General features: G+C 42.7%; 1 protein-coding gene across 1 annotated transcript; it reads right to left on the minus strand.

The window, feature by feature from the left end:
* Positions 1 to 223: 223 nt before the first annotated feature.
* On the minus strand, positions 224 to 26,641 carry zgpat (zinc finger, CCCH-type with G patch domain). Its single transcript, XM_080204949.1, has 6 exons — positions 25,944 to 26,641; positions 18,862 to 18,995; positions 17,857 to 18,009; positions 8,169 to 8,300; positions 2,399 to 2,822; positions 224 to 665 (listed from the first exon to the last, which is right to left on the minus strand). Exons 1-6 carry the CDS (start codon positions 26,546 to 26,548, stop codon positions 527 to 529), a joined length of 1,587 nt encoding a protein of 528 aa, XP_080061075.1. The 5' UTR covers positions 26,549 to 26,641; the 3' UTR covers positions 224 to 526.
* Positions 26,642 to 27,557: the final 916 nt, after the last annotated feature.

Raw genomic sequence — 27,557 nt, forward strand, 5'->3', positions numbered from 1 at the left:
TCTGGGTTTGAAATTCAATGTCAACTGTTATTTGATTGAAGTAATACCTGGCTGGTTAGTGCGTGCAAATTCTTAGGTAGGTCAACAAATGATGGCAGAAATATGCCCATCTCAAAAACAAACATTTTACAGTGCAATCTTTTGTATCTTGAACAATATCAGAACACTTCAAAGCTGGATTAAAAGAATCATTCTGGTAAACTTAAGTACAGAAGAAAAGGTATTGGAGAAAGCAATTTTATACAGTCAACAGTATACAACCTACAATACTGACATAAACAATGTTCTCAGTTTTTAGAACGCCACTTAAGCAATTGTGGTCAGGTCAGGATATGGTGCTTCAATTTCATCTGATAACAGAAATGATTTTCATTATTAGCTCAATGCAAAACATTCAAAAAGACGCATACCAAACAACAAACTACAAGAACCATATAATGTTAACTCCACCGGACAAATCTTGCAGGAAAATGCTGCACACATTGTCTTTTTTCAAATACACCAAAGAAGAATGAATGATTTTAAATCAGAATTTGGTCATCTTCTTGTGAGTGTCTGCTTTTTTTTGTTCTTGCACCGCCCCTGATTCCTGAGTCTTTAGATAGGATAATTGCTTCTTTGCATTAGATAATTTCTCTTCCAGATGGGTGGTTACTGCTTTGTCTCTGCAATAGAACAGTAAAAAAAACTGAAACACAGATTGCCAAATGACAATGTAGAGACATGTCTGCTGAAACTCCTTAATGAGGTGTTTGAATCTTAACCCTTACTCAGCAGAGCATTTTACTACACATGTCCACCAAGGGACAAATTAGGATTCAATACTAAATAAATCAAACTTTAACACCGTTTCATTTATCTGCAGTAATTTAGAAACAATGTCTTTGTAGGGGCTATCTACAAATCCAAACTAAATGACTTTGCTTTATATGTAGACTAAGAAATTTCCCATGTACAAAAAGAATGCAACTTGCATTTATATGTTCCCATTAGTCGCAAGTTGGAGATTCCTTGGAGATAGCAGGAACTATGCACCAACAAGGAATCAAGGTGGGATGGGGAAAGTAGCAAACACAGGGTTCAGGCATGTGAGTCAATGCCAGGTAAAAGAAGCAGATCTTGAGGCAATGTAGTGAGGTGAGCGAGTTTGGAAAAGGACATGCGGGTGGTAAAGGCATGTTGACTCTGTTATCAATGGGCAAGGTGTGTGGGGGAACTGCAGTAAGTCCATGTTTAGGAGAGCAGGCTGTGAGCTGGTGCACAAGAGTATAGGAGGTTGCAGAAGTAGGGTTGTGAAGGATAGGAAGATTTCAGAATCAGTATACCGGGGAATGAGAAGCCTATGGAGGTCATTGTAGATGGGAATGATGGGGTAGCAGAGTGAACAGCAGAATTGGGAGGGTGTTGGTTGAGCTTAGAGCCCAACGGTCATCTGAGTGAGGCATAGATGCAGATGGACAGGAAACAGGAAGTTGGAGCAGGAAGTCTTCAATCCAAAATGGGGTTTCAAACTCAGCTCAGAGCAAAACAGGATGAGGGGGTAATTTTCACCTTCATGTTTTAGAGACTAGCTTGCCTGTTTAATGGAAGAAAGTCAGGTGAGTTCCTACAATGGGTGAATCATTCTTGCCAGTTTACTGCCCAGTAAAGGTCATAATTATTTTCCAGGTACCCCTACCCTACCCTCCCTCAACCACCCCATGTTGCACACTGAACAACTGACAATAGAATGGGGCGTGGGGGGATGCTGGGTTTAAGTGTAGATTTTCCAGTGTGAATCAAACAGGATGCCCTTAAACCTTCCAAAATGTTTCACTTTCAACAAGTTTTGTGATAACCCTCTATTACCATAAGCAATATAATGTAATAACCACAATAGAATCAGACCCACCAAACTGAATTGAGCTCCAATTGTAAATAAATGAGTAGATATGGTACCTTCCAACAACTGACAATAGAATGGGGCGTGGGGGGATGCTGGGTTTAAGTGTAGATTTTCCAGTGTGAATCAAACAGGATGCCCTTAAACCTTCCAAAATGTTTCACTTTCAACAAGTTTTGTGATAACCCTCTATTACCATAAGCAATATAATGTAATAACCACAATAGAATCAGACCCACCAAACTGAATTGAGCTCCAATTGTAAATAAATGAGTAGATATGGTACCTTCCAACAACTGACAATAGAATGGGGCGTGGGGGGATGCTGGGTTTAAGTGTAGATTTTCCAGTGTGAATCAAACAGGATGCCCTTAAACCTTCCAAAATGTTTCACTTTCAACAAGTTTTGTGATAACCCTCTATTACCATAAGCAATATAATGTAATAACCACAATAGAATCAGACCCACCAAACTGAATTGAGCTCCAATTGTAAATAAATGAGTAGATATGGTACCTTCCAACATTTCTTGCAAGTGCCTCCCTAATTTTTGCAATGTCCTTTTCAGTATGCTCAATCTTTTCAGTTATTTGAAAAAGTTGGATATTTAGAGCCTTCTTCGTGCTTTTAGTGCCCCTGTAACGTTCTTTGCTATTTTTTTCTCCCGTGGGGAATCCAGTTTGACCTGATGAGCTGCTAATCTGTCCAGTACTTCCAAGTTTGTCATTCAAAAAGTCAAACACAGTCTGGCGAGGTTTTCTTTCTTTAACCACACGTGAGCCTCCTTCGTTTTTCCTTTTGTGTTTCTTTTTGTGGAGATGGCTCAGTTTTCCCCCCTGCTTGTTTTGCAATATTTCAGCGCATTGATCGAGGGATTTTCCAGGTGGTAAAACCACTGCTTGTACAGGTTCCACTCGACCATCAGCATTTTTCCCCAGACCTAAAAGAAAACACATCCTCTAAATCAGTTACAAGTCATTCTCTTTGAAATGCAGCCAATTAAGAAGCTAAATTTGAAAGAATATCAATAATATTTGCTTTAAAAGAAGCATTTTCCTTATTAATATATTACTTGTTTTAAGATTACTCACATACAGAAAATCTAGAATACAGAAAATAGCAAGTAAGTCTATTTGGGTGTGTCCTGACGACTAGGAAATTACTTAGGCTGTAGGCATCAGAGTTACAACATAAGAACATAAGAAATAGGAGCAGGAGTAGGCCATCTAGGCCCTCGAGCCTGCCTCGCTATTCAACAAGATCATGGCTGATCTGAAGTGGATCAGTTCCACTTTCCCGCTTTCTCCTCATAACCCTTAATTCCCCTGTCTATCAGAAACCTATCTACCCGTGACTTAAATATATTCAGCGAGGTAGCCTCCACCACTTCAACGGGCAGAGAATTCCAGAGATTCACCACCCTTTGAGTGAAGACGTTCCTCCTCAACGCCGATCTAAACTGCTCCCCCCCCCTTATCTTGAGGCTGTGTCCTCTAGTTCTGCTATCCTTTCTAAGCGGGAAGAATCTCTCTACCTCTACCCTATCCATCCCCTTCATTATCTTATATGTCTCTATAAGATCCCCCCTCATCCTTCTAAACTCCAACGAGTACAGACCCAGTCTATTTAGTCTCTCTTCATAGGCCAACCCCCTCTTCTCTGGTATCAGCCTAGTGAACCTCATCTGCACTCCCTCCAAGGTCAATATATCCTTCTGCAAGTGCAGCGACCAAAACTGCACACAGTACTCCAGCTGCGGCTTCACCAGTACCCTGTACAGTTGCAGCAAGACCTCCCTACTTTTATATTATATCCCCCTCGCTATAAAGGCCAACATTCCATTCACCTTCTTGATCACCTGCTGCACCTGCAGACTGGGATTTTGCAACTCGTGCACAAGGACCCCCAGGTCCCTCTGCACTGTAGCATGTTGCAGCTTTTCGCCTTTTAAGTAATAATCCCTCCTACTATTATTTCTGCCAAAGTGAATAACCTCACACTTGCTAACATTATATTCCATCTGCCAGATCCTTGCCCACTCACTTAGCCTATCCAGATCTCTCTGCAAACTTTCCACACCCTCCAAGCAATTTGCTTTTCCACTCATCTTTGTGTCATCAGCAAATTTCGTCACCCTACACTCAGCCCCCTCCTCCAGATCATCTATATAAATGGTAAACAGTTGAGGCCCCAGCACCAATCCCTGCGGCACTCCACTAGTTACCAACCGCCAACCAGAATAGCACCCATTGATACTAACTCTCTGCTTCCTATTAGACAGCCAATCCTCTATCCACGTTAACACCTTACCCCCAACTCCATGCACTCTAACCTTCTGTAGCAACCTTTTGAGAGGCACCTTATCAAACGCCTTTTGGAAATCTAAAAACACCACATCCACCGGTTCCCCTCTGTCTACTGCACTAGTCACATCCTCAAAGAAATCCAATAAATTCGTCAAACACGACTTCCCCTTAAAGAATCCGTGCTGCGTCTGCTCGATCAAACCATTCTTTTCTAGGTGCCTTGCTATTTCTTCTTTGATGATGGATTCTAGCATTTTTCCAACTACAGACGTTAAGCTAACCGGCCTATAATTCCCTGCCTTTTGTCTGCTAACTTTTTTAAACAGTGGCGTAACATTAGCCATTTTCCAATTGTCCGGCACTTCCCTGGAGTTCAGCGAATTTTGATAAATAATTACTAAGGCATCCACTATCACCTCTGCCATTTCTTTCAGAACCCTGGGATGCAGTCCATCCGGTCCTGGGGACTTGTCCACCTTCAGTCCCGTTAGACTATCAAGCACTACCTCTCTAGTGATAGTAAATGCATTTAGGCCCTCATCTCCTACCATCCTTCTATCTTTAATATCCAGCAAACTATTTGTGTCCTCCTCCATGAAGACCGAGAGTTAATTTTGGTTCCCAGCAAAGGCGTTAAACACGCGTTTTTTTTAAAAAAAATCATTCATGGGCGTCGCTGACAGGGCCAGCATTTATTGCCTGTCCTTAGTTGCCCTAGAACTCAGTGCTAGGCCATTTCAGAGGGCAGTTGAGAATCAACCACAATGCTGTGGGTCCTGAAGTGACATGTAGGCCAGACCAGATAAGGATGGCAGATTACCTTCTCTAGAGGACATTAGTGAACCAGATGGATTTTTCCAACAATTGACAATGGTTTCAAGGTAGACCTCAATTCCAGATTTTTTTCTATTCGAACCCAGGTCTTCAGAACATTAGCTGAGTTTCTGGATTAATAGTCTAGTGATAATACCACAAGGCCATCACCTCCCCGGCAATAAATTTTCTGATCCCGTCTATCACAGAAATTGTTGCGGGTGAGATGGAACATTTTAAGGTCTGTTGACCCTGAACAGGAATTCCCAGTCCAGTCTAGGTGCGGACACAACTGGGAAATCCCACCCTTTAGTCCTTCCCTTCCAGAAACTGGCCCTTTCGACTGTAAAAACAGAAAGAAGTTTCACAACACCAGCTTAAAGTCCAAAAGGTTTATTTGTAGCAAACGCCACAAGCTTTTGGAACAGGCTGTCCCTTCTTCAGGTGGGTGGGAGTTCTGATTACAAACAGGGCACAAAGACACAAACTCAATTTACATGAATAATGATTGGAATGTGAGTCTTTACTGCCAATCAAGTCTTAAAGTTACAGACAACGTGAGTGGAGACAGCATGAAGCTCACAATGTGTATTGTTTCCAGACAAGAAGGTTAGTGAGATTTTGCAAGTCCAGGCAAGTTGTGGGGGTTACAGATAGTGCGACATGAGCCCAAGATCCCAGTTCAGGCCGTCCTCATGTGTGTGGAACTTGGCTGTCAGTCTCTGCTCAGCGACTCTGTGCTGTCGTGTGTCATGAAGGCTGCCTTGGAGAATACTACAACTATATGATGACATCAACAAGTTCCATCCCACCATCAGACTCACCATGGACTACTCTCCAGAATCAGCTACATTCTTGGACACACGCATCTCCATTAGGAACGGTCACCTCAGCACCTCACTGTACCGCAAGCCCCCAGATAATCTCACGATGCTCCACTTCTACAGCTTCCACCCTAAATACGTTAAAGAAGCCGTCCCCAACGGACAAGCCCTCCATTTACACAAGACCTGCTCAGATGAGGAGGATCACAACAGAACCTCCAGACGTTGAACGTTGCCCTCATAAGAACAGGATATGCGCTTGACTGATTGATCGACAGTTCCGACGCGCCACAGCCAAAAACTGCACCAACCTCCTCAGAAGACAAACACGGGACGTGGTGGACAGAGTACCATTCGTCGTCCAGTACTTCCCCGGAGTGGAGAGGCTACGACATCTTCTCCGGAGCCTTCAACATGTCATTGAAGAAGACGAACATCTCACCAAGGCCATTCCCACACTCCCAATTCTTGCCTTCAAACAACTGCACAACCTCAAACAGACCATTGTCCATAGCAAACTACCCAGCCTTCAGGAGAATAGTGACCACAACACCACACAGCCCTGTCACAGCAACCTCTGTAAGATGTGCCGGATCATCGACACGGATGCCATCATCTCATGTGAGAACACCATCCACCAGGTACACGGTACATACTCTTGCAACTCGGCCAACGTTGTCTACCTGATACGCTGCAGGAAAGGATGTCCCGAGGCTTGGTACATTGGGGAAACCATGCAAACACTGCGACGACTGATGAATGAACACCGCTCGACAATTACCAGGCAAGACTGTTCTCCTCCTGTTGGGGAACACTTCAGCGGTCACGAGCATTCGGCCTCTGATCTTCGGGTAAGCATTCTCCAAGGCGGCATTCACGAGACACAACAGCGCAGAGTCGCTGAGCAGAGGCTGATAGCCAAGTTCCACACACAAGGATAGTCTCAACCAGGATCTTGGGTTCATGTCACATATCTGTAACCCCCACATCTAGCCTGGACTTGCAAAATCTCACTAACTTTCCTCTCTGGAAATAGCACACATCCTTTTAACCTGTGCTTAATGCTCTCTCCACTCACATTGTCTGTACCTTTAAGACTTGATTAGCTGTAAAGACTCACATTCCAATCATTATTCATGTAAATTGAGTTTGTGTCTTTGTGCCCTGTTTGTGATCAGGACTCCCATCCACCTGACAAAGGGACAGCCTGTTCCGAAAGCTTGTGGCGTTTGCTACAAATAAGAACATAAGAACATAAGAAATAGGAGCAGGAGTAGGCCATCTAGCCCTTCGAGCCTGCCCCGCCATTCAATAAGATCATGGCTGATCTGTCATGGCTCAGTTCCACATTCCCGCCCTCTCCCCATAACCCTTAATCCCCTCTCTTATCAAAAACCCATCAACCCGCATCTTAAAAATATTTAGCGAGGTAGCCTCCACCACTTCAACGGGCAGAGAATTCCAGAGATTCACCACCCTTTGAGTGAAGAAGTTCCTCCTCAACTCCGTTCTAAACCGCCCCCCCTTTATCTTGAGGCTGTGCCCCCTAGTCCTACTATCCTTTCTGAGCGGGAAGAGTCTCTCCACCTCTATCCTATCCATCCCATTCATCATCTTATACGTCTCAATGAGATCTCCCCTCATTTTTCTAAACTCTAACGAGTACAAGCCTAGTTTATTCAGCCTCTCCTCATAGCTCAACCCCCTCAACTCCGGCATCAGCCTAGTAAACCTCCTCTGCACTCCCTCCAAGGCAAAAATATCCTTGCGTAAGTACGGCGCCCAAAACTGCACACAGTACTCCAGCTGCGGCCTCACCAATGCCCTATACAGCCGCAGCAAAACCTCCCTACTTTTATATTCAATCCCCCTCGCTATGAAGGCCAGCATCCCATTTGCCTTCCTGACCACCTGCTGCACCTGCAAGCTGGGTTTTTGCGACTCATGCACAAGGACCCCAAGGTCCCTCTGCACCGTCGCCTGCTGCAGTTTTTCTCCACGTAATTAATAATCCTTCATACCATTATTCCTACCAAAGTGGACCACCTCGCACTTGCCAACATTAAATTCCATTTGCCAGTTCCTGGCCCATTCGCCCAGCCTATCTAGATCCTTCTGCAGACTCTCCACACCCTCCGCGCAATTTGCCGTTCCACCAATCTTGGTGTCATCAGCAAATTTCGACACCATACACTTGGTTCCCTCCTCCAGATCATCTATATAAATAAACCTGTTGGACTTTAAGCTGGTGTTGTGAGACTTCTTTCTGTTTTTATCCCAGTCCAACATGGCAACTCCACACGTTTGACAGTAATACAACAAGGCTAGTTGGTGCAGTCTTACCTTTCCCAAATTCGTAGCCCAGTTTAATCATTAATTTGGATCCTATTCCCCGAGTGTGAGCTTCCCAACCAGCAAATGAAGAGCTGCAAGCTGGAGTCCAATTTCCTATTTCCACAGAGTTTTCATCCAAGACTGTGAAATAAGATCATGGAAGACGAACAGTTACAACAACATAGCACATCATTTTGATTTTTAAAAATGTTCATGACTTCAAAATGTTTGATTAAAATAACTTACATACATAGCAAATTAGCTCAGGTATTTCACAAGAGGAAGTGTGGGTATCAAAAAGGAAGCAGGCAAAAAAATTAGAGGAAGTGACAGAAAGTATGGTCAAAGCGGCATGTTTAAAATAAGACTGCTTCTGGTGCCAATGCTACACATACACTGTTCTAGTGTTAGGTCATTGTGAGCAATAGCTTAGGCAGTGCTCAGAACTAAAGGTCATGCTGCTCATGTCAACAAGGTTGTGTCTTAGGCTGTATTCTATAGTTCCTAATTGAAGTTGATTGGCCACAGTGCCGGACATTCTCAGAGAGTTTCTTGGTTTTCCTTCTGGTCATTGCCGCAGCCAAACTTGGCTAATGAGTTTGATCAGAGGAAGCTGATAGAGGAGGACTTATGTGGATGGGAATGAGGAAGAGGACTGGGGAGAGGAGAAAGACTGGTCTGAGGAGGAGGAATGGAAATGGGTGAGAAGGGGAAGGGAGATAAGGGCAAGGAGGGACAAGACGGGGGTAAAAGAAATAAAAGAAATCCCCAAAGATCATTTCAGATATAAGAGTGTTACCTTTCCAACTATGCCAATGACTCATGCGTGGTGGAATTCTGGCTCATTCGGCAAAGCGGAGTGACATTAGGGAAACCAAAAGCAGATAAGAACATAAGAACATAAGAAATAGGAGCAGGAGTAGGCCATCTAGCCCTTCGAGCCTGCCCCGCCATTCAATAAGATCATGACTGATCTGTCGTGGCTCAGTTCCACTTTCCCGCCCTCTCCCCATAACCCTTAATCCCCTCTCTTATCAAAAACCCATCAACCCGCATCTTAAAAATATTTAGCGAGGCAGCCTCCACCACTTCAACAGGCAGACAATTCCAGAGATTCACCACCCTTTGAGTGAAGAAGTTCCTCCTCAACTCCGTTCTAAACCGCCCCCCCCCTTTATCTTGAGGCTGTGCCCCCTAGTCCTACTGTCTTTTTTGAGCGGGAAGAGTCTCTCCACCTCTATCCTATCCATCCCATTCATCATCTTATATGTCTCAATGAGATCTCCCCTCATTCTTCTAAACTCTAACGAGTACAAGCCTAGTTTATTCAGCCTCTCCTCATAGCTCAACCCCCTCAACTCTGGCATCAGCCTAGTAAACCTCCTCTGCACTCCCTCCAAGGCCAAAATATCCTTGCGTAAGTACGGCGCCCAAAACTGCACACAGTACTCCAGCTGCGGCCTCACCAATGCCCTATACAGCCGCAGCAAGACCTCCCTACTTTTATATTCAATCCCCCTCGCTATGAAGGCCAGCATCCCATTTGCCTTCCTGACCACCTGCTGCACCTGCAAGCTGGGTTTTTGCGACTCATGCACAAGGACCCCGAGGTCCCTCTGAACCGTCGCCTGCTGCAGTTTTTCTCCATGTAAGTAATAATCCTTCATACCATTATTCCTACTAAAGTGGACCACCTCGCACTTGCCAGCATTAAATTCCATTTGCCAGTTCCTGGCCCATTCGCCCAGCCTATCTAGATCCTTCTGCAGACTCTCCACACCCTCCGCACAATTTGCCGTTCCCCCAATCTTGGTGTCATCAGTAAATTTCGACACCCTACACTCGGTTCCCTCCTCCAGATCATCTATATAAATGGTAAAAAGCTGAGGCCCCAGCACCGACCCCTGGGGCACTCCACTAGTCACCATCCGCCAATCCAAATAGCATTGAGGGCTACTTTGCAGAACTCTTCAATTCAGTCTGCAAGCATGATCGCAAACTTCCAAAGGCCTGTCATTTTAATTGTCCATCTTGTTCTCACACTGAGATGTGTCCTTGGCCTATTTCATTGTTCCAGTGAAACTCAATGTATGGTTGAGGAAAAGCACCTCACTTTTCAGTTCATCTTAGATTCAACAACAAGTTCAACACCTTCAGATTACAAACTCTGTTCCTCTATTTTGTTTCCTTTTTCTTACTCTGACTTTTCACTCAGTCAACAGCTCACCTCTTACCCCATCACCAGTCCCTTCGACTCTGCAAAATTAACATCTTTGTCATTTAATATCTCTGGTCTTCCAACCTATCATAGAACCTCTACAGTGCAGAAGGAAGCCCATCGAGTCTGCACCGACCACAATCCCACCCAGGCTCTACTCCCACAACTCCACGTATTTACTCTGCTAATCCCTGATGCTGGGGTCAATTTAACTTGGCCAATCAACCTAACCCGCACATCTTTGGACTGTGGGAGGAAACTGGAGCACACGGCAGAAACCCATGCAGACATAGGGAGAACTCCATACAGTGACCCAAGGCTGGAATTGAATCTCGGTTCCTGGCATTGTGAGGTAGCAGTGCTAACCACTATGCCACCATGCTGACTACCCTGGACCTTTCTTTTGTCCTAGCCTCACCCAGCCCTTGCTCCAAAACCATTTCATCAGAATTGGTGAAAGTTAGCGATATAATGTCATCAACCTGAGTCAATGACTCCAATTCTCTTCCATCAGGTGTTGCAGACTCCCTCTAACTATGATAAGAGGGAGTATGATAATCTGGGAACCAAATTAAAAAGCAGAATCGACAAGGTGGTTATCTCTGGATTACTACCTGAACCACGCACAAATTGGCACAGGGTAAATAGGATTAAGGAGATGAATGTGTGGCTTAAGGATTGGTGCGGGAGGAACGGGTTCAAATTTATGGGGCATTGGCACCAGTATTGGGGCAGATGGGACTTGTTCAGATGGGATGGTCTTCATCTGAATCGTGCTGGGACCAGAGTCCTGGCGCATCATATAACTAGGACTGAAAATAGGGCTTTAAACGAATTAGTTGGGGGGAGAGTGCAGGGGTGGGGGAAATTACAAAATCTAAAGTAAAGGCGAGGGTACGTGTGCAGGATAATGTTGAGGATGTTCCACTAATTAAAGGAGTAGGGGGCATGAGAGAGGTTAGTAGCATTTCTACAAATAAGGTCCAGATAAAGGCTGGTATAAAAACACTTTACCTGAATGTACAAAGCATTCGGAACAAAGTGAATGAGCAGATGGCGCAAATCAGCACAAATGGATATGATCTAGTGGCCATCATGGAAACGTAGTTGCAGGGTGACAGGGACTGGGAACTGAATATCCAGGGGTATCAGGTGTTTAGGAAGATAGACAGGAGGAAAAAGGGGGTGGGGTAGCTCTATTAATTAAAGATAATATCAGGGCGGTAGTAAGAGAAGATATAGACTCCAAACAGCAAAACGTGGAATCGTTGTGGGTGGAGATAAGGAATAGTAAGGGGAGAAAGACGCTGGTGGGTGCGGTCTATAGGCCCCCAAATAATAACTTTGAGGTGGGGCATGCGATAAACAAACAAATAATTGATGTGTGCAGAAATGGAACGGCGATAATTATGGGGGATTTTAATCTGCATATTGACTGGATGATCCAAGTTGGATGCAGTGGGCTTGAGGAAGAGTTCTTGGAATGCTGTTGGGATAGTTTCCTTGAACAGTATGAAACGGAACCTACAAGGGAGCGAGCTATCTTAGATCTGGTACTGTGTAACAAGGCAGGTAGAATTGGGGATCTTCTTGTGAGGGATCCTCTTGGGACGAGTGATCATAGTATGGTTGAATTTCTGATGCAGATGGAGGATGCGAAAGTAGGGTCCCGAACCTGTGTCCTCTGTTTGAACAGAGGGGAGTATGATAGGATGAGAGGAGAATTGGCGAATGTAGATTGGGGGCGCAGATTGGTCGGTAGGACTGCTGAGGAACAGTGGAGGATGTTTAAGGAGATCTTTTTCAGTACTCAGCAGAAATATATTCCGATGGTAAAGAAGGACGGTAGGAGAAGGGATAACCAGCCGTGGTTATCGAAGGAAATAAAGGAGAGTATTAAATTAAAAGCTGATGCGTTCAGAGCGGTTAAAAATAGTGGGCGATTAGAAGATTGGGAAAGATTTAAAAAACAACAAAGAATGACTAAGAAGGTGATAAAGAAAGGAAAGATGGAGTATGAAGCTAAACTGGCTCTAAATATAAAAAATGATAGTAAAAGTTTTTACAAATATATAAAGAAAAGACTGGCTAGAGTGAATGTTGGACCCTTGGAGGATGAGAGGGGGGATTTAGCGGTGGGCGATGAGGAAATGGCTGAGGCTTTAAATAAGTTTTTTGCGTCGGTCTTCATGGAGGAGGACACAAATAGCTTGCCGGATATTAAAGAAAGAAGGATGATAGGAGATAAGGTCCTTAATGCGATTACTGTCACTAGAGAGGTAGTGCTTGATAGACTAACGGGACTGAAGGTAGACAAGTCCCCAGGACCAGATGGAATGCATCCCAGGGTTCTGAAAGAAGTGGCAGAGGTGATAGCGGATGCCTTAGTAATTATTTATCAAAATTCGCTGGACTCCAGGGAAGTGCCGGAAGATTGGAAAATGGCAAATGTTACGCCGCTGTTTAAAAAAGGTAGCAGACAAAAGGCAGGGAATTATAGGCCGGTTAGCTTAACGTCTGTAGTTGGAAAAATGCTAGAATCCATCATCAAAGAAGAAATAGCGAGGCACCTAGAAAAGAATGGTTTGATCGAGCAGACGCAGCACGGATTCGTTAAGGGGAAGTCGTGTTTGAAGAATTTATTGGATTTCTATGAGGATGTGACTAGTGCAGTAGACAGAGGGGAACCGGTGGATGTGGTGTTTTTAGATTTCCAAAAGGCGTTTGATAAGGTGCCTCACAAAAGGTTGCTGCAAAAGGTTAGGGTGCACGGAGTTGGGGGTAAGGTGTTAGCGTGGATAGAGGATTGGCTGTCTAATAGGAAGCAGAGAGTTAGTATCAATGGATGCTATTCTGGTTGGCAGTTGGTGACTAGTGGAGTGCTGCAGGGATCGGTGCTGGAGCCTCAACTGTTTACCATTTACATAGATGATCTGGAGGAGGGGGCTGAGTGTAGGGTGACGAAATTTGCTGATGACATGAAGGTGAGTGGAAAAGCAAATTGCGTGGAAGGTGCGGAAAGTCTGCAGAGAGATCTGGATAGACTGAGTGAGTGGGTGCAGACCTGGCAGATGGAGTATAATGTTAGCAAGTGTGAGGTTATCCACTTTGGCAGAAATAATAGCAGGAGGGATAACTATTTAAAATGCGAAAAGCTGCAGCATGTACGGTGCAGAGGGACCTGGGGGTCCTTGTGCACAAATCACAAAAACCCAGTCTGCAGGTGCAGCAGGTGATCAAGAAGATGAATGGAATGTTGGCCTTTATAGCGAGGGGGATATAATATAAAAGTAGGGAGGTCTTGCTGCAACTTTACAGGGTACTGGTGAGGCCGCAGTTGGAGTACTGTGTGCAGTTTTGGTCGCCGCATTTGCAGAAGGATATATTGGCCTTGGAGGGAGTGCAGAGAAGGTTCACTAGGCTGATACCGGAGATGAGGAGGGTTAGCCTGTGAGGAGAGATTGAATAGACTGGGTCTGTACTCGTTGGAGTTTAGAAGGCTGAGGGGGGTTCTTATAGAGACATATAAAATAATGAAGGGGACAGATAGGGTAGAGGTAGAGAGATTCTTCCTGCTTAGAAGGGATAGCAGAACTAGAGTGCACAGCCTCAAAACAACGGGGGTTGGGGGGGGGGAGCAGTTTAGATCGGAGTTGAGGAGAAACTTCTTCACTCAAAGGGTGGTGAGTCTCTGGAATTCGCTGCCCATTGAAGTGGTGGAGGCTACCTCGCTGAATATATTTAAGTCACGGGTAGATTGGTTTCTGATAGACAAGGGAATTAAGGGTTATGGGGAGAAAGTGGCAAAGTGGAACTGATCCACTTCAGATCAGCCATAATCTTGTTGAATAGCGGGGCAGGCTTGAAGGACTAACTGGCCTACTCCTGCTTCTATTTCTTATGTTCTTCTGTTCTTATGCTAGACACAAGATTTTGATAATAGTATAACATTTCTAGGAGTTTTGTTAGGGTGGACTAATGTTTATGCACTTTTAAGTTAGCCACTTTTATAAAGATTCAGTTTGAATTTCTGCTGTCGGAATGCATTACAGGAAGGCAATTATGTGTGAAGAAACAGAATTTTGTTTTTTAACTAAGTTCCTTTGCGTGTTGAGTTGAAGCAGCTACATACGGTCTTAATGGCCCACAACACAACTGGGTGTTTTTAAATTCAGTTTGAAGGAATGACCAAAAACGATCTGAATTTAGGATTACACTGTGTTTAATTGAACCATGTATTGCTTTAATTGATCTGTACTAGAAGGAAGCCTTTATTTTCGGATGCTGTGGTATGAAATGTTATTGACCAGGGAATATGACTTAATTTATGTTTCTCTATATCTGGAAAAAATGTGTGGTTTGTAATGGAATGTAAAGCTGAAGGGACCAGGGGAAAAGGGACAAATACTTGTCTTTAGTCTATATGATTCTAGATATAAGATGGGATGACACAAGATGATTTGCACTTCATAGCCAACAGAAGAGATGAACTTGGACCATCACCAAAAAAAGGTAGGAGGAATGAGACTGAGGGATTCAAGTTGAAAAATTGTGGTCTTTCTTGGCACTATAATAAATGGCTTCTGGGGAATGGCTCTCCTGGACATAGTTCAACATCACTTCAAAGCCAAAGAAAGAGACATCAGTTGTGCTGCAACACCAAGTATTCCTAGGGTCTTGAGAATCTTCTATGCTGTCTTCAATGCTTCTTATTAAGTACGTGTAAACTTTTGCTTTATAAATTCTACTTGATTCATAAATTCTACTTAATTGTTCCTTTTAGGTCAAGCACAACATTCAGGATCCTGTTAGAATTAGTGTGGACCTTAGTTTTTTTTATTTGGCACTGTTTTATACTTTGAAACCCTGTAATCTTACACAGATCTGCTATGTATTTCCAGCATTTTCTGTTTGTATTTCAGATTACCAGAATCCACAGTATTCTGCTTTTTGATCAAGTTATCTACCTGGTTATCTCCCAACAAACATTTGTCAGTACAGTAATTACTAGAATTGTTACCTGGAATACCTTATGAGGACAGGTTGGAGAGACAGGGCTTGTTTTCTACTCAGGTTTTGAAGAGTGACGGGTGATTTGATTAAAGTATACAAGATCCTGAATGGTCTTGACATGAAATGGATGCTTCCTCTTGTGGATGAGTCTAGAACTAGGAGTACCCATTTTAAGGTTAGGGGTCACCCTTAAGGGACAGAGATGAAGATAATCTTTCCTCTGAGGGTTGTGCAACATCGGAATTCTCTGCCATAAGATTACAGTCTTTTTCGATCACAGTCCGCAGATACTCTCAGCACACAATGGGCTCATTTCTTTCTATTTTGTCATGTTTAAAGTCCAGCGATGTCAATCTTCTGAGAGCTCCCAAACCGACTTCTAGCAGTATGGCTCACTCCAATGATTTCCTCCATCAGCCACACCAGGACAAAAGTTTCAGGGCCCTTAGATTCTTGCTGCTTTCCTTTCCCAGCCAAAGGACAAGCTTCCATCGGCATTCTGTACAGAGGGTAGCAAAGAATAGTCTTTTCCTGCTGTTCCCTTGTCCCATTTTCTCTCTCTTTTGTGCCCCAAAAGCTTTGAAACTAAAAGTCTATTCAGTCAGCACAGCTGCCTTTGTTTCCAGATGTCAGAACTTGCTCAGCAAGTATCTTGTCTGTGCCCCGTCCTACACCATCCCCTTATCCCTATTGCTAATCACAACTTTGCAACTTCTTACCAGGGTATTCTGCTGTTTCATCTGAAATTAAAGAGGCAATCCCAAAAAATAATTCTTTCATAAAACTAGGTTTATAGTTTTATTCATTCATAATTAGGTTTGCATACACAAAACTTTACAATATTAAATAAAAACAAAAAAAAAGCTGAAAATACTCAACAAGTCAGACAGCAACTGCAGAGAGAAACAGAGTTAATGTTTCAAGTTGAGATGACCTTTCGTCAGAATGACTTCAGTTTAACACAGTGCAGAAAACAACTGTTTCTGCGTATTCAGCAGGGTCAGGGACTTTTGTCTAACTAACTAAATGGTGGATAAATCAGGCCTGAACACAACAACTTGTGATATTACTCTTTGTGTGAAACATGAGGTCACTTGCCCTATCTGGTCAATGGCAACAAGATCTATGTGTGCATTTCAAAAAAATATTCAATACCAGAACTGAAGTTGTGGATCTAAAATTTGACAGTGTTTTAACTAAACAAATCATAGAATCCCTACAGCACAGAAGAAGGCCATTCAGTTCATGAGCTTGTACCAACAACAATCCACCCCACCCCCAAGGCCATACCCCTGTAACCCCATATATTTACCCTGCTAATATCCCTGACACTAAGTGGAAATTTTATTATGGCCATTATAACCTTCATATCTGTAGACTGTAGGAGGAAACTTACATAGACAAAGGGAGAACGTGCAAACTCCACACAGATACCCAAGGCCGTAATTGAACTTGGATCCCTAGTGCTGAGAGCCAGCAGTACTAACCAACTGTGCCATTATGCCGCCAATACATACAATATATCCCCAATCATCATCTCTTATTTTTACAGGCATTACTTAATAATTTTTTAATATCGGCAAACAAAATGCTTATTGTTGGGAATATGTGTGGTGACAAAGATAGTGATTTAGGCGGTTTAGACAAATTGAGGGAGTGGGAAAATACACTGCAGATGTAGTATAACATGGATAAAAGTGCATTATTTAAATGGTGATAAATTGGGAAATGTTGATGTACAAAGGTGATGTCTGAGTACATGAGTCACTGAAAGGAGGCATGCAAATACTGCAAGCAATTAGGAAAGCAAACTGTATGTTGGCCTTCATTGCAAAAGGACTTGAGTACTGCAATTGCACAAGGTCTAGGTGAGACCATGTCTGAGTACTGTGTGCAGTTATGGTATCCTTATCTAAAAAAGGATAAACTTGTCATAGAGGGAATGCAGTGAAGGTTCACCAGATTAATTCCTGTGATGACAGGATTATTGTATGAGGAGGGCTGGGTCAACTGGGTCTGTATTCACTGGAATTTAGAAGAATGAGAGGGTATCTAATGGAAACATAAACAATTTTGACAAGGTGGACAGACTGGACGCAGGGCTATTGTTTCCTCTCATTGAGGGAGTCTCGAGCAAGGGGCCACAGTCTCAGAATACGGAGAAGGCCATTTTAGGACAAAGATGAAGGTCTATCAGAGGTCAGCCAAAATGTCCACTGCTCTCTGCATCAGAAGGCTATAGATCAGAAATGTGCAGGCAGAAACTTGGAAGCAAAGCCTTCAAAAAGTGAATGAGAGGCTGCAACCATTCACACTCAACATGAACATGAAATATTGACTTCACCTGGCCGCAGAAATTACATGAATCTACTTAGTGACCTGTTGCTCCATGTAACATCCTGCATACAAAATACATGATGGACCATATTTTCTAAAGACAACTGAAATATACTTTATAGTGCTTACCTTTTGCATAACCAAGCTGCCCCTCATCCTCAGAGCTAGAAGATGAGGAAGACTCGTCAGCTCGAGGTACTGGCATAATCCCATCTCCCTCCACTACAATTTCCTTTTGAAGCAAGGAATCAAATTTTACCGTAAAATAACCATTGTCAATGTCTGAAAAACAAAGTACTTCCACACATTAGACAGGTTTCATAAATATGAACTTCCCAAAATTGCACATTGTTGGTGAATCCTATCAGTTCAATCAGCACAGGCTTAGAGGGACAAAGGGCTTTATTTCTGCACTCTCATCTCTTAGCTAATCTTTGACAGACCGCATTTTTAAGATTTCCTTATTACAAAAGTCAAAGCTAAAAGTAGGCTGAGTAGTAACCTAAGTTTCAATTTTTTTACAGTTGGTACCAACACAGTCAAACATTCAAGAGAAACTGTTTAGCAAAGCTGATCACTGGCTCAGGTAAAGGAGCTGGGGAGGTGGAAAGAAGGGGTGTGGTGCGGTAACCAACTTCTCTCCCCTCCATAATGGGTGTGGAAACAAAACAAAAAGTACAGTAACAAGCCTCAAGAAAATAAACAAGAAAAATAAAGCTCAGATGCAAGTGGAACTGGCAACTTAATTATTTGTACCTTTAAAAATGTTATTTGTACTTAAAAGTGTAATAGTGTCTGTTTGTTAAAGTGGATAAAAGTCAATGGAAAATATTTAAAACTTTCATTTTTTAAAAATAAAACACGTTTTTTAAAGCATAACTCATCCAAAAAAATCTTTTTGCGGTCCAGAAATACAGTAACTTGCATTCTGACTTTTAGTGAATGAAACATTGATCTTTTGAAATATAGCAATTTGTCCTAAAAATCAAGGGTATTCATACATATACAATTTAAGTTCATTTTCTCACCTAGACTATATACTAATATGTCAATGATTAGCAATTTTCCAGATGTTAAACTGTACAAGATGATGTATGCTGAACAAGTCAGGAAATGTGGACATAGTGTACTTACCTAAGATTTTAGCTGGATACCAGATGTCATCTTCATACTTCGCTAAACAGGGTGACCCCACCTCAAGTGAGCTGAGGTCTAGTTCTTCAAATTCTCGCAGTTCAGACACAGCCACAACCTCTCCATGTGAGTATCTAGTCAGACACAATTATTTTCAGCATTGTAAACTTTCTTCGAAAATTGCATATTTCTCAAAAGTCTTTCGTCATATGTTTTAGTCTAGTTTTCTCTCCTCCTCTTCTTTCACGTTTCTTTATTCATTTGTGGGACATGGGCATCGCTGGCCGGCCAGCATTTATTGCCCATCTCTAGTTGCCCTTGAGAAGGTGGTGGTGAGCTGCCTTCTTGAATCGCTGCAGTTCACATGCTGTGGGTTGACCCATTAGGGGGGGAATTTAGGCACCAAGCATCTCTAGTACCTCACGCATATAGCTATTTTTCATGCGATCCAAGACAGTGAGTGACCAACTGCTTGGGGCATTAAAACCAGCATTCAAATGCACATTCATTTTCATCAGTGCCCACTGAATTGAAAGAGAAAGTTCTGAATAATCTTGAGATTAACTACAGAACTTCCTATGGTTACTCTCAGACTTCATGCCCAACACAGACTGGGAATTCTTAGAGAGACCTTCAGGGTCTACGTGATTTGATTTAATCTACAGTGTATTTTAACCACTAAAGGAGAGGGGATTTCTTCTGGAAGGTTAACCATAATTCAGCTATAAAAACAAATCTTAAAAGTTGATCGTTTTCCGTGGATGCTGGCAGAACAATCGGGACTCAACATTTGCATGTCCAGTCGCCAGAATACCTCTTATTTACACAAATCAGAAATCCCAATGGACACATCAGGAACAATGGCTGCAAATTTGTTGGACTCATTTCATCCATTTAAGACAGAGTGCTTACATCAGACATCCTTCAACCAGATGTTAGTACTGCAGTAATTCACAACAGAGTGACACTGCAATGTGTTAGAATGTAACAGTGACAAATTTGTATTGGATGTAATGATATCAATGGGAACAAGATGTAAGGGTCAGCTGACAGCGTAAAACATGGAACCAATCACAGTGATGTAATAGTTAACTGACCAACTGATTTACTATAAATAAGAAACTATGTAGAATTGTGAAAAGTTTGGAGCGGCCCAGGGCAAGGCCTCAAATTTGAAATAATGATGTTTCTTTATTAAACCCTTTCTTTGACTTATAGAGTAAGTTTTGTTGTTGTTTCATTAGCTGCATTTTGAAGAGTTCTTCTTAAGAAACACAATGTGCCTCACGACACAGTGAAGTGCTGGATGAATATGCACAAACATAGGCACATGTACTTTCAATTCTCAACAGATTTCCCCCTCAAACAGCAATAATCAATGATTAAATATAATAAATGCCTGAAGTGAAATCTTACATACATGAATTTTATATGCAAAAATCAGTCCGAGTTGCTAATAAGATATGCACAATTTACAACAACTAAATTTTTCAAGTCCCAGAGGAGAAATAGACGGCTAGTGAAGGGATGACCAAAGGCAATATTCCCAAGTCAGGCTTTCAGAAAGCCTGGAAGGGCAGAGAAATAAAAAAGGTGTTGTTTAGGAACAGTGAAATTGAGGCAATGACAATGAGATGTTTCCTCTCACATTCTGAAAGACATGCTAGTTAGATGCATTGACCCAAACAGGTGCCAGACTGTGGCGACTAAGGAAATCTCACAGTAATTTCATTGCAATATTAATGTAAGCCTTACTTGTGACTAATAAATACATTTTACTTTAAACTTTATGCAGCCCATTTAATACAGTAAATCATCCTTGGCTGCTTCACAGAAACACATCCAAAACTAAAATTGATACCAAGCTGAAGGAGGCAGTTTTAGAATGTGACCAAAAACACAATTAAAAAGTTTTGGGGAGTATTTTAAAGAAGAACAGATTAGACTGATAGGTTGAAGGAGGGAATTCCAGAGCTTAGAGCCTAAATGCACCAAAGTGCATTGACTGGGAATTGGAGACCACACAAGAAGCCAGAGTTGGAAGAATGCAGAGTTTGTGACGAGCTGTAGAATAGGTTACAGAAATAGAGCGGGGCAAGGCTAAGGATGCATCTGAACGGGAGATGCAATTGTTTTTTAAAATCAAGTAATTGGCAGACCGAGTTAATATGTCAGCAAGTTCTGGCACGGGTAAGTGGCTGAACAGAACTTGGTTCAAGTTAGGATGTGGGCAGCAGAGTTCTGGGTCAGCACACTTGTAGACGACACAAGATGGAAAACAAGCCAGTAAAGCATTGGAATAATTGATTCTGGAGGTATCAAAGCATTGATGAGAATTTCAGCAGCAGATAAGAAAAGTTATCTGCAGGTTGTGTAAGTAGAGGATCTTTGTGTAGAAGAGGATGTTGTTGGAAGCTCAGGTCACAATAAAGCACCAAAATCTGGTTCTGCCTCACAGAACTCCTGGCAAGGACCAAGATATTTGCTGCCAGTTGTATGAAAAAGGAAAGTGGGAATAATGCACAAAAGCATGGTATATGAGGACCAAAGACCTCAGGCTAGTGAAAATTGCAGTATGAGGGATGGGATCAAGAATAGTTTAAATATGCCAGGGGTTTGGAAGGCACGGGGAGGCGGGGCGGGGGTCACTATAGCTATCAGTTAGGCAAGAGTGGTGAACAAGAGAGACATGAGATTTTAAACAAAGCCAATAAAAAGTGGGAGCTTGGTGTGCAAGCATATTGTTATGATAGTACCTATAGATAAACTCACAAAAAACAAAGGAAAATGAAATCTTTGGTTTTATAATTAAAAGGTGTAAAACTGACAGCAATGATGTAATGCTGAAAATATATTACATTTTAGTACATCAACTACAGCCTATCTGCAGTTTTGAATATCTAGTTATAGGAAAGATATAAAAAGTAAAAAATCTGTAGCATATATTCAGCAACATGTTACCAGGGCCAACGGATTTCAATTATGAAGCAAGATTTGAGGACTTAACTTCTTTTCAACTGAGGTCAATGTGGTTATGTGACCCGATCTGTCTTTAAGGTTATGGGTGTTTTGATGAAGCAAGTAGCTGCACGTACACCACAAAAAGAATTAAAGAGAGCTAATAAAAAAACCTTTACAAATGGTGGTTAGAAACTAGATGACTCTGCTGCAAATTAATGTTTGGAGCCGAATCTATATTTTTTCTTTCAGGGGAAAAGATGTGAGTCCTGAGTTTTCGATGAGTTGGAGTTTGTGACTCAGGAAATCTAAGGAATCAATGTGCATGGTTGTAAAGAAATTGAATCTGGAGATAATTAAAGTGTGGAGAAAGGTTTCAATGATGGCAGGAGTAAGGCAAAAGCAATAGTTTGAATTGAAATTTAAGTTTATTTATATGTATCACAAATAGGCTTACATTAACACTGCAATGAACTTAATGTGAAAATCCCCTAGTTGGCACATTCCAGTGCCCATTTGGGTACACTGAAGGAGAATTTAACATAGTCAATGCACTTAACCAGCATGTCTTTCAGTCTGTGGGAGGAAACCAGAGCTTCCAAAGGAAACCCACGCAGACATGGGGAGAATGTGCAGACTCCACCCAGACAGTGACCCAAGCCAGGAATCGAACCCAGGTCCCTGGTGCTGAGAGGCAGCAACACTAACCACCGTGCCACCATATGCAAAGGTGAAAGTCACAGAAGATGGGAAGGTATGGGGTTTGTGGCTTTGTCAATGACTTAACAGGACACCAAGGTTTTACATACACTCAGCTAGCACATCATGTAAACCAGTGACTGGATAAAAGCAAGGGCAAGATACAGAATGTTTGGCTCATTGGTTTTCCCATTGCTCAATTGGAGGAAGTTTCAACCTAGCCACAAACTGTCAGATAGTCTGACAGTGAGGTGATGATCAAGAAAACAAGGCTGATAGTGGAGAGATACAATACGGTATCATTGATTTTAAAGCAACTGAATGTCACCAAGCTCAAAAGAAAGCACCAAAATAAGAACGGTGTGATATTCCAGTGATAAAAGGAGAAGCCAATACTAGGGGTATCCTGGCTAACCTAGGGCAAGTAGAATCATGCATGGGCAATCCAAAGGTGGAGCTCATGGAAGTAATGGTTGACCATGCCAAATTCCACACGGTAGTTAAGGGGCAATAAAAAGTTAAAGTTGCAATTGCAAAGGATAAACCAGAATAGACTCAGTGCTGTGGGAGAAAGGGAAATCTTCCTAACAGAATTTGCAGACAGTTAATTGTGGAAGAGATAAACAAGGAACTTTGATAGCAATATCATATTCAAATAATTTAAAACAAAATAGAGGTGAGAAGACAGTTTGACTGGACAGTGGAATTTATAACATACTTTGACGAAGTGGCTGATGACCACAATATTGAAGGCAAGGAAAATAATTCCTTTCTAAAAAACCTTAGACAAGCTAGTAAGCAAGGTCATTGAATGGAGAAAGGAACAAGGAATCAGATACAGTAGCTAACGGAGTGACAGAGAGAAGCTAGCGACCATGAGAAATAGGGACAGGTGTAGGCAATTCAGCCCTTTGAGCCTGCTCCATCATTTAATATCATGGCTGATCTAACACTTACTAACTCCACTTTCCTGCCTTATTTCCATAACCCTTAATTCCCTTACTGATTAAAAGCCTATCGATCTCAGCCTTTGTATCATAGAGAATTGAGCAAAGGTGAAGCATTAGTTAAGGGAAGCTTGGGACAAGGTAGGAAGCACGAGTTAAGAAAGCCATGTAGAGAACAGCAATCTAAGAATTAACTCAAATGTGTTAATATATGGGTTGCTATTGTTTTGTCTTTCGTCTTGAAATGAAATATAGATAATTATTTCTTGTACCAGACAGAAAGGGCAACTGGAACACCTAATCTTCTTTGTATTAAATAAAGATTTGTTTTATTATTGTCACGTATTGGGATACAGTGAGAAGATCAGTGTGATATGGATTGAATTAGGATTTCACCAAACTCCATTAATAAATTCCAGGGGTTATTTAGATGTTAATTTTTAAAAATCCTCTTGAATCTGGGGCAAAACAAATTTTCCATTGTTTTCATTCGGTAAAACAGATCTGGAGGTACAGACATTTCATCCATGGCATCAATGCAATTGTTAGCCATGCTGAAATGATGCATGCAGATTGTACTTTATTTTCCTTCCAAAAGTTAAGATAATGAGTTTGGGATTTTCTTTTAAAGGGGTCTAGATTATATTTCATTAATATGAGGATTAGATAATTTGAAATGGAATAAACGTTAACCTTTCATTCCTAGCTACGTTTGAAGCAAATTCCAATTTAGGATCTACAATACAAAAGCAAACTTATGTGGATGATAGAGATATGAAATAAAAACAGAAAATGCTGGAGAAACTTAACAAGTCTGGCAGCATCTCCAGAAAAAAGAGTTAATGTTTTGAGTTATTATCAATATTATTGATTATTCAGCAGATTGAAGGTGCTCACAAAGTTATGGGCAGCACAGTGGCAAGCACTGCTGCTTCACAGCACCAGGGACCCAGGTTTGATTCCCGGCTTGAGTCACTGTCTCTGTAGTGTTTGCATGTTCTTCTCGTATCTGCGTGGGTGTCCTGTGGGTGCTCTGGTCTCCTTCCACATTCTGATAGACGTACATTCTTCAATTTTCTTAGTGCGTATGGTTCTGCAGTCCCACATCCATTTAACCCTTTATTACATAAAAATTACAGGACAAAAGATGACATTTAGCCACTATTTATGCTCCACATGAGCCTCTGTTCTTTCCTCTCATCCCATCAACATATTCCTTTCTCCATCGTGTACTTTTCCAGCTTAAAAAAATCCAAGCTTCTTGTCTCAACTACACCTTTTGGCAGCAAAATCCACATTGTATCAATCTCTTGGTAAAAAAGTGGGTCCTGGTTTCTCTACTGGATTTATTAGTGTTCAGCTGTCATCTACGGACCCTATAAATTATTTAATAACCAGGAGCAAAGAAAATATCAGAACCAAAGCCATATAATTCACTGCCTTATATTTGCATGACTTTTGCTGTCCAAGGCTTATTCTGTTCTGACATAAAAACAGAAAATGCTGGAAAATCTCAGCAGGTCTGACAGCATTTGTGAAGACAAAGAATAGAGCCAATGTTTTGAGTCAGGATGACCCTTTGTCAGTTTATTTGTTTTTTTTGTTGTTTATATTTCTTTCTAAACGTTTTGGTGTGTTCCCCCCTCCTCCCAATTTTTTTTAATCTCATGACCAACATGTGTTTCAGCTCCTGGTTTTTTGTATCCTTTGTATTCCATGGGATGAAGTATGACATTAAAATAATTAGCACTGCTGCCTCAGAGCACCAGGGGCTCAGGTTTGATTCCCTGCTTAGGTCACTGTCTGTGTGGAGTCTGCAGTTCTCCCCGTGTCGGTGTGGCTTTCTTCCGGGCGCTCCGGTTTCCTCTCAAGATTATGAAAAATGTGCTGATTAGGAGCATTGGCCATGTTAAATTCTCCCCTCAGTATACCCAAACAGGAATGTAGCGACTAAGGAATTTTCACCATAGCTTTGTTGCAGTGTTAATGTAAGCCTACTTGTGACACTAATAAATAAACATAAGACTTAACTTTTGAAAATGGCATAGTCAGGGTTTCCTGCCCTCCCCTGTCCAGGTGGATCTTTTCAAATCCTCTCTCTCAGGTTGGAATCATAGAATCCTTCAGTGCAGAAGGCGACCATTCGGCTCAGCGAGTCAGCACTGAACACAATCCCACCCAGGCCCCATCCCCATACATTTACCCTAGCCAGTCCCCTGACACCACGGAGCAATTTAACATGGCCAATCCACCTAACCCGCATATCTTTGGGCTGTGGGAGGAACACAGTAAAAAGTCTGACAACACCAGGTTTTAGTCCAACCTAAGCCAGAGCACCCTGAGGAAACCCACACAGACACGGGGAAAACGTGCACACTTTGCACAGTAGCCCAAGCCGGGAGTCGAACCCGGATCCCTGGCACTGTGAGGCAGCAATGCCAACCACTGTGCTGCCCAAAGTTGCCCTCAGAGTTTTACCTGCAGGAATCCAGGAAGCGGCAGCTGCCACTCAGGTAGAAGGGACAGGGTTTCATTGCCTTCTGGGTGGGGTGGATCCACAGGACGCGGACCCTGGCCTCGGGGGTCTGCTCGCTCTCCACCCCCACCACCATGGCGTTGTGATACTGCAGCGGCCCCCAGGCGGGCCGGTAGGGAGCCCGCACCTTGGTGCCACCGATCTCCCCAGCCTCAGCCTCCTCGCCGCTCCCCTCGGCCTCCGGCCGGCCCTCCTGGGCGGCCTGCCCACCACCCAGGGCCGCCTGGAAAGCGGCGTACTCGGCGTCCAGCAGCAGCTGAGCTCCGGGCCCGTCCTGAGGCCTGGGCGGGGAGCCGGAGGAGGAGGAGGAGGAGCCCGAGGCCTGGCGGTGCAGCTGCTCCAGCAGCTGGCTCTTGCGCACCGACAGCAGGCTGGACTCGGTCAGGGCCACCAGCTGTTGCAGGTCGGCCTGCAGCTGGAGCAGGTCGGCCCGGGCCTCGGCCTCGGCCTCGGCCTCAGGCTGGGCGCCGGCTCCCAGCGCCGCCTCCACCTGCTGCAGCTGGGCCTTGTAGACCTCGATGGCCGCCTCCAGACTCGCCTCATCCATGGCCGGCGCTCCAGGCTGGGAGTGAGGGAGGTCAGATAGCCTAAACTACCACCGCCATCCCTAACAGCACAGTACTCCGGAAGGAGAAAGCAGCAAGCCTTTGACCCTGCAGCTGGGTTTACACTGCCTCAAACTCCAGACAAATGGTTAACTTCCCATCAGCAAAGGCAACAGGAGCAAATAAAACACCAGAACCAAAGCTATCGGTCTAGTAATTGCATAAAATTGCATGATTTATGCTGTCCAGAGCTTATCTTGCATTTTAAAAATTTATTTCCAGACATGTTTTTGGATGCACATTTGAGTTATTATTGTCAAATGTATTATTATGTGCAATACAAAGCATACCGTACATAGAGAGGGAAAGGAGAGGGTGTGGAATGTAGTGTTACAGTCATAGCTTTTGAGTTGATTTATTGTTCCATGTATGAGTATACAGTGAAAAGTATTGTTTCTTGCGCACAATACAAAGCATACCGTACATAGAGAAGGAAAGGAGACAGTGTGGAATGTGGTGTTACAGTCGTAGCTTTTGATTTATTATTGTCACGTACTAATATACAGTGAAAAGTACTGTTTCTTGCATGCTATAAAAGCATAGTATACTTAAAAAAGGAAAGGAGAAAGTGCAGAATGTAGTGTGAAAGTCATGGCTTTTGATTTGGTTTGATTTATTGTCATATGTATTAGTGTACAGCGAAAAGTATTGTTTTTTTGCGCACAACACAACGTATACCGTACATAGAGATTTGATTTATTATTGTCACATGTATTAGTGTACAGTGAAAAGTTTTTTTTGCAGGCTTTACAGACTAAGTATACAGTACATAAAGAAGAAAAGGTCAGAGTGTAGAATGCAGTGTTTACGTAAGAGTTAGGATGTAGAGAAAGGTCAACTTAACGCAAGGTAGGTCCATTCATTGTTAGAGAGTTTAAAAGAGTTAGAATGAAGTTTTAGAAGCATAGAACAAGAGTAAAAGATAGAAGGTATGCTGGGCACAGCTTGCAA

The sequence above is a fragment of the Carcharhinus amblyrhynchos genome, chromosome 16, assembly GCF_965287045.1.
Source record: "Carcharhinus amblyrhynchos chromosome 16, sCarAmb.v2.hapA, whole genome shotgun sequence".
Taxonomy (NCBI): domain Eukaryota; kingdom Metazoa; phylum Chordata; class Chondrichthyes; order Carcharhiniformes; family Carcharhinidae; genus Carcharhinus; species Carcharhinus amblyrhynchos.